At 35.6% G+C, this 11,379-nt stretch overlaps 1 protein-coding gene across 2 annotated transcripts; it reads left to right on the plus strand.

The window, feature by feature from the left end:
* Positions 1–635: 635 nt before the first annotated feature.
* LOC132613927 (DNA repair protein RAD4) lies at positions 636–11,013 on the plus strand. 2 transcript variants are annotated; one of them, XM_060328224.1, is made up of 15 exons: positions 648–815; positions 2,854–2,928; positions 3,069–3,193; positions 3,929–4,252; positions 4,403–4,495; positions 5,320–5,412; positions 5,497–5,598; positions 5,866–5,915; positions 6,062–6,754; positions 7,795–7,922; positions 8,003–8,076; positions 8,539–8,733; positions 8,808–8,960; positions 9,612–9,821; positions 10,394–11,013. In XM_060328224.1, the coding sequence occupies exons 1-15, from the start codon at positions 773–775 to the stop codon at positions 10,787–10,789; spliced, it is 2,754 nt and encodes a 917-aa protein (XP_060184207.1). In that variant the 5' UTR covers positions 648–772; the 3' UTR covers positions 10,790–11,013. The 2 variants fall into 2 exon arrangements, with proteins under 2 accessions (XP_060184208.1, XP_060184207.1); XM_060328225.1 differs by lacking the exon at positions 10,394–11,013 and having other exon boundaries at positions 636–815; positions 9,580–9,815.
* The last annotated feature ends 366 nt before the right edge of the window (positions 11,014–11,379 follow it).

The following is an 11,379-nucleotide window of genomic DNA, read 5'->3' on the forward strand; positions in this document are numbered from 1 at the left end:
TGTGATTATAACTCCCACACCTACGTGATCTCTCCTCACTTTCCAATGATGCCAATTGGTTAATGTCATGAGTATATTTTTTGTTATCTTATCGCTAAATAATACTCCCTCTATTTCAATTTATGTGAACCTATTTCCTTTTTAATCCGTGTCAAAATGAATGACCTCTTTCCTAATTTGGAAACAAATCACTTTATGAAATGATTTACAATCACACAAATATTCAAAACTTATTTTGAACCACAAGTTTCAAAAGTCTTCACTCTTTCTTAAATATCATGCCCAGTCAAATGAGTTCACATAAATTAAAACGGAGGAAGTAGTATAATTAGAGATATAGAATGTGATATAGATATAATTGAATACACTTGAATCAATAAAAAATTTCTCATCTCTTATATCTTCTATTATTTAAATCATTCAATATGGTTATTTCTAACTTAATTTTACAACAAAAGAATTGATTTTTTTATGCATTTTTTCTTTGCTATCTTAATGGTAGTTAGGTGAATGAAACAATTATGTTCCATAAATAAAACTTTTTCAATACCATGGTACAAATGGGCTGCTCCTCCATAATTAGAGGTCTTGAGTTCCAACCCTCCTATAAAAAAAAAAAAAAAATCCGGACATCGGGCAAAAAAAAAAGTATTTCAATATTTCACAAAAAAATAAAAATAAAAACAACAAAGCACAATTCTTCCCGGTTTGGGAATTTTATAGGTTTCAACCATAAATCTCGCGCCTCTTCTTCTTCTCTTTGCTTGAAAATATGCGAACCAGAAATCAGGCAAAACAACAGAATCAATCAACTGGTTTGTTTTCTTAACTCTTCAACAACTAAACATGTCCACAAAACACACACACACACACAAAAGAAAAAAAAAATCAAGAATGCAATAAAAATTCAATCTTTGATTCTTGTTTCACATTTTTCTTATCTTTTATCTCTCTTCTTTAACTATTCCTTTATGGGGTTCTTTCATATTGTTCTTAGGTCAGTTTATCAACTGTTTAACTACAGAATATTACAGCAAAACATAACCAATAATGAATAAAAATTCACTTTTTTGATTGTTGTTTCTCATTTTTGCTGCTTTATTGTTTCATGTTTCTTTGCTATTTTTCTTTGTGATTCAGTTTAGCAACTGTTTAACCACAGCAAAACATAACCAAGAATGCTTAAAAATTCAATATTTGATTATTGTTTCTTATTTTTAGTTTATTTATCATATTCTTTCACTATAAAAGGATTATTTCATATTTTCCCTTTGGATTCAGTTTAGCAACTGCTTAACTACAGAATAATACACCAAACCGCAACCAAGAATGCATAAAAATTCAATTTTTTGTTTATTGTTTCTCATTTTTGTTTGCTTCTGTTTCTTCTTTAACCACCCCTTTATTGGATTGTTTCATATTTCTTTGCTAGTTTTCTTTTTGATTTAGTTTAGCAACTGTTTAACCACAGCAAAACATAGCCAAGAATGCTTAAAAATTCAATTTTTGATTATTGTTTCTCTTTTTTAGTTTGTTTATCCTTTACTTTAACTACCCATTTAAAGGATTATTTCATATTTTTCTTTGGGATTCAGTTTAGCAACTGTTTAACTACACAATGTGACACCAAAACATAACCAAGAATACTTAAAAATTCATTTTTTTTTTTAAATATTGTTTCTCAATTTTGTTTGCTTGTGTGTATTCTTTAACCTCCCCTTTACCGGATTGTTTCATATTTCTTTGCTAGCTTTCGTTGGGGTTCAGTTTAGCAACCGTTTAAGTACAGAACATGTTACCAATACATAACTAAGAATGCATAAAAAATCAAGTTTATGATTATTGTTTCTCATTTTTGTTTGCTTCTGTGTCTCCTTAAACCTCCCCTTTATCGGATTGTTTCACATTTCCTTGTTTTTTTTTTTTTTTTTTGTGATTTAGTTTAGCGACTTTTTAACCACAGCATAACCAAGAATGCTTAAAAATTCAATATTTGATTACTGTTTAACTACCCATTTAAAGGATTATTTCATATTTTTCTTCGGGATTCAGTTTAGCAACTGTTTAACTACAGAATAATACACCAAACCACAGCCAAGAATGCATAAAAATTCAATTTTTTGCTTATTGTTTCTCATTATGTTTGCTTCTGTTTCTTCTTTAACTTCCCCTTTATCGGATTGTTTCATATTTCTTTGCTAGCTTTCTTTGGGATTCAGTTTAGCAACCGTTTAACTACACAACATGACCGCAAAACATAACCAAGAATGCATAAAAGATCAATCTTTGATTACTGTTTCTCAATCTGTTTATGAAGTGGTATTTTTTCTTTAATCACGAACAACATGACACCAAAACATAAGGTAGAATGCATAAAAGTCGTTGCTTAGATTCTTGTTTCACACATTTTTTAACTTGTCTCCTCTTGTTTAACTACCCCCTTATGGGATTCTTCATCTTTCTTTGCTAGTTTTTTTGGGATTTCTCCCCCTCCCCCTCCCCTCCCCACTTTTTGGCTGGTAGCCCTTTCTTGGTTTGAGTTATAGCTTTTAGAAAGCATGTGGCTGAAGTGAAAGCCTGAGTGAGTACTCCGTAGCAGACCATCTGAGGCATGTTTCTTTATTTCAATTGATAACGTGTGTATATTGATGATCAGTATTTCTGTTTGTCTGCCTGGAGTGGTGTCTTACTCTGAAATGAACATTCATGAACTTCACAAATGACTAGTGATCAGTTGTCAAAAGGGAGAAGATCAATATGTTTATGCATGGACTTCTGTAATGTGCTAGTTTTTTAGTTTCATTACTGGAACACATTGAGGTCCGGTTTAACTTATGTGTTCCATTTGGACAGCAAATGAAGATTCTTTGAAACACTATGGTGAGATGGAGAGCCGACGCGGCTGCAAAGATGGAGCCAGTGGCAATGGTTTGTTATATTCCAATCGTTCAGTATTAATATTATTTTCAAAAATCTCGAGAAGTACTTTAATATGCATTGACAATAATAGTAGAGATCTGAGTACTTGAAGCTTGAAACTATATCAAGAATAACATGCTCGATTTCAGAAACTCTTGCAAATATATCTCGAGGTGCAGTGGGGAAACTTTTGAAACGAGTCAACAAGTCACGCGGCTCTCGGCGTCTGAAAACAGATGATAGTTACCTATGCAAACAGGATTCTGAGGGCAAGGTTTGTTTCTTTCTTGCTCTATCACTTCAGTTAGGCAATGTACCGAGTGAAACATTTCCTTCAGCAAGAAGGACGTCTTTGTTTGGTAATGCTCAATAATCATATGTGTTTCCATGTCTTCCGGTTGATAATTTAGAGAGAAAAACTGGTCCCTTATCTTTGGTAGTATGTTTAAAATAGTCCCTTAAGTATTAGTCGAGCAGTTTTGGTCCTTTAAATTTTTCAAAAGTGAACACTTTTGGTCTCAGTCAAATATTTACCCAACCTAAATTTAATCGGAACAGTGAAAATAAAAAATATTTAATGGGAACTCACATTTGGCAGTACTAATTTTGTAGTTTATGTTATTTTTGATCTATTTCAAGAGTTTGTTGCAACTTTTTGAGGTGCAATATCTGTTATTTTTTGTGCAGTTTCTGTTATTTTTTGTATGATTGTATCTAGTGTAGTTTTTTATATTGCGGTTTCTGAAACTTTGACGAAAATTTCTGGTGTTACTGGTTAATTCCCTCCCCTCCCTGTTCCAGTTAAATTTAAGAATTGGAGTTTGGTAAATATTTGATTGAGATCAAAAGTGCTCACTTTTGGCAAACTTAAAGGATCAAAACTGGTCAATTAATACTTAAGGGACTATTTTGAACCTACTACCAAAGATAAGATCATTATTGTCATTTTCACATGAAGCTCCATTTGAATAGTGGATTTCTTAATTTCTATTTTGTTTTATATGTTTAGCCAGAGAACGGATCAAGGGAGACAGAAAAGCAACTTACTAGTACTACAGTTGCGAGGACTACATTAGATGCTAAATGCTGCACTAGAGATGTGTTACAAAATGGGCCATCGGAAGTGGAAAATGAAAGTACAAATGTTCAGTATCAGAATATTGAGAGGGAAGATGAACTTGATGGTGTTGATTGGGAAGATGGGTCGGTTCATACTTTGAAGTCCGAAAGCGATGTTAAGGAAGATACAATCAATGGTGTGACTGTTGAGTTTGATGCTCTGCCTGATCCTAGTAAACAGAAGACAGTACGCCGAGCAACTGCTGAAGAAAAGGTGGTTTGAATAATCTTTATTGTAGTTTTTTTTTTTTTTTTTAAATGTGGTTTGAATAATATAGAGAAAATATATGAATACCATGATCTAAGTTGTTAGTCCCTTGGTTGGACGTTTATCAAGTTATACTTTTTGTCCCTTTAATTACAGGAATTGGCTGAGCTTGTGCATAAGGTTAATTTGCTTTGTTTACTGGCAAGGGGCAGGTTGGTAGATAGTGCTTGCAATGATCCTCTTATCCAGGTTCTTTCTTATGCCTGTAGTGTGATATTCTTCCCCCAGTTGTCTACAATATTAGAATGTAAAACAACTAAATTTTACTTGATTGTTGTTTATTCTTAACTTGAATCTTCCCCAACTATCTAGTCTCCAAGAAAAAAAAAAAGATATAGAAGATAAATAAAACAGGAAAGTTCATTCCAGCTTTAGGGAATTAACTAATTCTAAGTTAAGCAGCAATATATTCCTCTCGATTTTCCTTGGTCAACTTGGTTTTTTTTTTTTTTGGGGGGGGGGGGGGGGGGGGGGGGGGACACAGTAACTTCTTAGAAGTTGTGCCAAAATATTATTCACAGGTTTCTAAAATTATATTTTAAACTTAGAAACTTAAAGTAGTTTTGGGGAATATGTGAATGGGAGTAATAATTACAAAGATGTGGAAAATTGTAGGAAAATGCCATTTGATGTCCAATTAGATTTGTCATCTGTGACCTTTGTTGTTGTTATCGTTGTGATATGTGTTAAGCTTAGAAATTGTGTAAACACATGATCATTGGGAACTTTATGGCTATGGATACGTAACCCCAGAAAATTTTAGTTATCATATGTTTTTCTTGTAACTTAATTTAGTATGACATTAATCTTTGACTTAGCATGACTTCCCCGCCCCCCCCCCCCCCCCCCCCAAAAAAAAAAAAAAAAAAAAGGAACATTAATATTTGACTTAGTATGCTTTGTAGCTGTTTTGGGCGCATGATATGGAAATACTGGTGAGTTTTTGACCTTTTAAAGCATTCCCTCCAGGTACTGATACTTATACTATATAAGAATTTACTTATTTTTGCCAGGCTTCTTTGCTTTCACTGCTGCCGGCACATCTCCTAAAGTTAACGGATGTTCCAAAACTTACTGCAAAGGCTCTAGCTCCTCTTGTCAATTGGGTATCTCTTATATGTCATCATCATAACTGCCCTTTGATATACAAGTTTCATTCTTTTATTTCACCTATTTACCACTGGATGCAGTTCCACAGTCATTTCCGTGTTAGAGGTGCAAATGATACGGAGAAGTCATTTCATTCAGCTTTGGCATCAACTCTTGAGTCTCAGGAAGGGACACCAGAAGAGGTATGTTTTGTGTTTGTTCACTTAGGTAGTTCTTTTGTTCATTATTTGCCCTTTTATTTCCTTAAAAAAAAATAAAAAAAATTAAAGAAACTAATGGTCATTTAGATATGGTGTAATATCATGGTCAATTGCTTAAGTTTTGGAGCCTACATATTCAAAAGCAGAGTTAGAGGCTGTGCTGGCTTTTATATCTTGATTAAAGAAACAATGTTTAGTATGTTGCCCATTGCTCTTAGAAACATTCCCTTTTGTTTTTCGCTATTACAGGTTGCTGCATTGTCTGTGGCACTGTTTAGGGCTTTGAATCTTACGACCAGGTAAGCTGCTATTTTCCTATTCTATTACAACTAAATAGCCTCTGTTGTTTGTCTACTGACTGTTGTATTATCCATTACTCTGGCTTCCGAATGACTGTTATTTCATGAGAAATTACCTTCGAGATATCTGAAAACATTCATTGCAGGTTTGTATCAATATTGGATGTGGCTCCTTTGAAGCCTGAAATTGAGAAAACAAATCCCTCTGGTCAAGGCCTTGGTAGGGCTGGTAGTGGGATATTTAACTCTTCGACATTGATGGTGACTGGATCAAAGCATTCTCCTCTCTCTCCTGCTAAATCTATGGCTGATGGCAAGCATAATGGTCCTGATAAAACTTCAACATCTGCTGGCCAAGCTAATAGAAGAATGTCGCAATCAACATCGGATGCTCAGCCTGATGCTAATGATGCATGTATTATGAAGAGAGAGCGGCCAAAGAGAAAAGGGGATGTTGAATTTGAGATGCAGTTGGAAATGGCTCTTTCTACCACCGCAGTTGAAATTGCTAGGAACGCTACGGTCTCAGATGTGAAGGATGTAGAAAGTACATCAAATGCATCACCATTCAAAAAGAAGAAAATTAAAGCAGAAGAGTGTTCAACTTCCTCTCATGGAATATCGACTGCTATTGGGTCTAAGAAAGTAGGGGCGCCTCTATACTGGGCGGAGGTCTACTGCAGTGGTGAGAACCTGACAGGGAAGTGGGTGCATGTTGATGTTGTAAATGCAATAACCGATGGAGAGCAAACTGTGGAAGCTGCAGCTGCTGCATGCAAGTTGCCTTTAAGATATGTTGTTGCTTTTGCTGGAAATGGAGCTAAAGATGTGACACGCAGGTTTCCAGCTCTTGCTGCTTTGGTGTTCCGTTCATTGACTGCTATAGTTTCTCTTAGATTTATAACCTGTTTGACCAAGCTTCTGGGAAAGGGAAAGGGCTTATTGTAGAAAGTTGAGCTGTTTGGCCAAGCTTTTAAAGACAAAAATAAGTGCTTTTAAGTAGTAGCAAAAACTGTTTTTCAGAAGCTCTAGAAAGCAGCTTTTCCCCGCACACACTTCTATAACATTGGCCAAGCACAAAGTGCTGCTCTAATATTGGCAAAAGTGATTAGCCAAACACAAACTGCTACTTTCTAAAAGTACTTTCCGAAAAGCACTTTGCAAAATAAGCTGATTTTGGAAGCTTGAAAAAACAGACTATTAATTCTGTTAATCATTTTTTTAATATATAATCTTAATCATTTTATCTGCAGCATGATACTACTTTTTATGCATTCATATTTTATGGTTTGTCCATCTTGATTTATTCGTCAGTCTTATTACTATACAATTACTCTTCTCGTACCATCATTTTTTCACACACAGAATCTTAAACCGTTTTCTCTTTCCTGTGTCAGTTTTTCCTCGTTTACCCCTTCACATAGACGAGATGCAAGCCATGAGTTCTGGTTTTCTTTTAAAATTTGTTACTCAATCATCATAGTCTTCATCATTTCTTGTATGACCTAAAGTACTCTTATTATTATCACCGTTGTCAATTCTAGTGATTGTCATGATTATTTATCTATTTATTTTTTCTAGTTTTGAACTGAGAAAGTACTTTAGTTCATGTAGTAGTTCATGAATAAGCAAGTAATGAGGACAGTTATGGCGAAATTTGGGGGTAAGGGGAAATAGAGCATCCTAGTACAACCAAAATATCAATATTGGCACATGCCTCCTCAGGGCAGCGACGTTTGATGATCAATTCGGAAGCTTTTAAATTAATTGGATGGGTCGACTTATAAACAATATAAAAAGATGATAGAGTCTTTAAGAATGAGATTGACTGGTAGATAGTAGATACTTCTGTCTAATATATCTTTCATTTTCTTGTCAGGTACTGTACAAAGTGGTACAAGATAAAATCTGAACGAGTCAACCCAATTTGGTGGGATGCAGTATTGGCACCATTAAAGGAGTTGGAGTCGGTTGCCACCAGTGATGTAGTTCAGTTTGCACAAGGAGGTAATGATTGTCTGCTGGATATGTGTGAAAATAGTGATAGAAAACTCATGCAGAATTCTTAACATGGAATTCTTTTACAGCAACCAGGAGCTCGCTCGAAGATATGGAGTTGGAAACTAGGGCACTGACTGAACCTCTTCCAACAAATCAACAGGTTTAACAAACACAAGTATTTGCTAAGATGTGACTAGGGGTGGCAAAATTAGCCCATGAAACATGACCCACCCGTTTAGCGCCGCAGCCCATTTTGACCCACCCAATTCAGCGCATTTGAAAACTGGGCTTATATGTAGCAAATTGACCCATCAGAAACCTTGTCAAAATATTTTAAAAAGATATTTTATGTATAGCCATGATAAAGAACAATTTTTTAATTAGGTACTTAAAAAAATTATTAAGACATCAAAAAAAAAAAATTAAAACTTAGTAAGAATTGGGCGAGTTGGGTTATGATCTGCTTTTTAGCCCATTTTATCCCAACCTGTTTCAGCCCAAGTAACCTTTGGGTGGGTTAATAACTCAGCCCATTTTAACCCGCCCAAAATTCAGCCCAACCCGCCCATTTGACACACTATGTTGTACTGATAGATTTGTCCTGAACTAATTTTCTCTGCAGGCTTACAGAAACCATCACTTATACATAATTGAAAGATGGCTTAACAAGTATCAAATACTTTACCCCAAAGGACCTGTATTAGGTTTTTGTTCTGGTCATCCAGTATACCCACGATCCTGTGTAAAAACACTCCAAAGAAAGGAAAGATGGCTTCGCGAGGGGCTCCAAGTGAAAGCTAACGAGATCCCTGCAAAGGTTTTTACCCTGTACATAAATCTTTTTGTGTCCACAACTCTACAAGTACCATAATCCTCTTGTTTTATGCTCAGGTTCTGAAGCGTTCTGGAAAGCAGAACAAAGGACAGGATGCTGAAGATGATGATTGTGGCGAGGGGGATTGTGGAGGAACTCTCGCCCTCTATGGACAGTGGCAAACTGAACCACTGTTTCTTCCTCATGCAGTAAATGGCATGGTACCTAAGGTGAAGCCTAAGTGATAGAAGTGTTGAGATTTATTTGGGATTTGATGTTTTATGCTAATTTATAAGATCAATATTCATTTGGATCATGCTTAGGATAGAGTATTTACCATTTTTCCCATCTGAGAATCTCCATCTGCTCTAAGTGGGTGCATGCTAGCATCTTATGTTAGTTTGGTTGTTCAAAAGATGGACTCTTTGCCCTTTGACATCTTCATCTTTCCGAAAGCCCGTATCTTCATTAGTCATATTTCGGGTGCAAAGTCTTCGGTAAAGACCTCTTTTATCCTTTGACAGCATTATGTAAAGCTATGGATTTCTTTTGACAGATCTATAGCGTGTAAGCGTCGTCTTTTCCATCTACTTTATATAGCCAATTCTTATTTCTCTGTATTCTCTTTCCGTGTAAGATAATTCCTTTTTCGATAAAGAGTTACAAAATTCCTTTTTCGATAAAGAGTTACACAGAGGTACGCTATCTGTCCCTGTTCACACATTCTACATGTACACCATTTTGCTTCTTTTCCTATTTGTAGCGGATATAATAATTGGTTACGATATTTAGCTCCTTTAATTTTTTGGTTTATTTGCCTTTCTTGTTTTTATGACTGTTTTTGAGCAGGAAGTGACAGTTGGTATGTGGCTTTTTCTTAGAATGAGCGTGGTCAAGTGGATGTCTGGTCTGAGAAGTGCCTTCCACCGGGTACAGTCCATTTGAGATTTCCAAGGTTGGTTCCTGTTGTTAAAAGGCTGGAAATTGATTTTGCACCTGCTATGGTTGGATTTGAGTTCCGGAATGGTCGATCTCTACCTGTATATGAGGGGCTTGTGGTGTGTACCGAGTTTAAGGATGCAATTCTGGAGGTAAATAAATTGGATAACTGGAATAGATTTTCATTGCTTGCTTACGTTTTAATGTCATTTGTAATGGCGGAGCAATCGCGTTTCTAAGACTCACTTTACTAGACATATAGGACACTGAGATATTTCTAATGTTTTCTCCTTTTCTTTTCAAGTTCTTGGTTGGCGGCGGTCAAAGATAAAGAATAAATCAAATATACGATAAGATTATTCCTTTGTTATGGATGTGCAACAGTCAAAAAAGCTTATTGTTGACTACTATCTCTTGCAATGCATAATTATACTTTTGGTAGACACTATTTTGTTTAAAATATTTATCGCGCCTCTCTGTATTTTTCCTCCCCACGCTCAAAACGTTTTTATCTTTGTTTATGCGGGTCTCCATGAACAAGTCCCTTGTGACATAAACTACCAAATAAATTTCTTTGAAGTCTTGGGGCAAAAGCGCATGCGCACACACATTTCTGTGAAGTGCTCGAATGTTTTCTTTCTAATGCTATCGAACGTGTCAAGACTATTATTATATTCGAAGCCATCCAGTAGAACTAATGTTGAATTTGTTGAGATGTTATCAGGCATATGCAGAAGAAGAGGCGAGAAGAGAGGCCAAAGAGCGGAAAAGGAATGAAGCAGAAGCTCTTTCTCGGTGGTATCAGCTTCTTGCATCGCTTATTACTCGACAGAGGCTGCACAATTGCTACGTGGACGGGGCATCCTCACAATCAGTTGTCAATATTGCAACGTCCAATGATAAATCCTCCCCACTAGCTGGTGGCATTGAGAACACGAGGACCGCTCCTGAGTACCAGCAAGAAAAATGTGAGATTGCCAAATCTAATAGTCCACCAATTGTACTTGCAGAAAACCATGAACATGTATTCCTAGTAGAAGATCAGACTGTCGATGAAGAAAGTTCAACAAGGACGAAGCGATGTCATTGTGGATTTTCAGTTCAATACGAGGAGTTGTAGAGCTTTCAATCTATCTTTTTCATCAGTAGGTTTTTGGTTCAGTATGAGAAGTTTAGAGAATTTTTTATTCTCTCTATTTTATCTCATGCAAGTTGGGTTGTAAGTTTAGGTTGCTAGAAATAGTAATGTATAATTGTATGTAACATCAGATCATGACTTAAAACGCTTGTGTTTTGTGTAATATTGGTTTGAGGTGAATTTAAGTGGGGCGACATGGTAAGTGAGGATTCATGTGATTGATAGTGGCGGATTCGACATTTTCATTCAGGGGGTTAAAAAAAACAACAAAAGCTAAATATAAAAAGTAATGTTGTTGATAGGAATAAAACCTAAGGTGTTAGAGATAATTTTGAACATTTTGGATCGCTTGAGCTAACCTTTTACGTATGTTCAGAGTGTTCAAAAGTTAATATATATACATAAACACAGAAAATTTATTCTATATATACATTGTAATTTTTTATCGAGGGTGTTTGGGTGAACATCCTCACCTCCACTTGAATCCGCACCTGGTAATTGACCTCTATTTGCTTGGAATTGAGATGTCGTGTAATATCAGATCATGAAACAACAATGTGTGTGGGTCCTAC

This window comes from Lycium barbarum, chromosome 10 (genome assembly GCF_019175385.1).
Source record: "Lycium barbarum isolate Lr01 chromosome 10, ASM1917538v2, whole genome shotgun sequence".
Lineage (NCBI taxonomy): Eukaryota > Viridiplantae > Streptophyta > Magnoliopsida > Solanales > Solanaceae > Lycium > Lycium barbarum.

Bases quoted from the DNA above. Each gene is read 5' to 3' on its own strand.
- LOC132613927 (XM_060328224.1), top strand. From the start codon at position 773: ATGCGAACCAGAAATCAGGCAAAACAACAGAATCAATCAACTG. The intron at 4,253-4,402 runs GTGGTTTGAATA...CTTTAATTACAG, and splicing joins GAGCAACTGCTGAAGAAAAG to GAATTGGCTGAGCTTGTGCA. The intron at 6,755-7,794 runs GTTTCCAGCTCT...TTTTCTTGTCAG, and splicing joins GCTAAAGATGTGACACGCAG to GTACTGTACAAAGTGGTACA.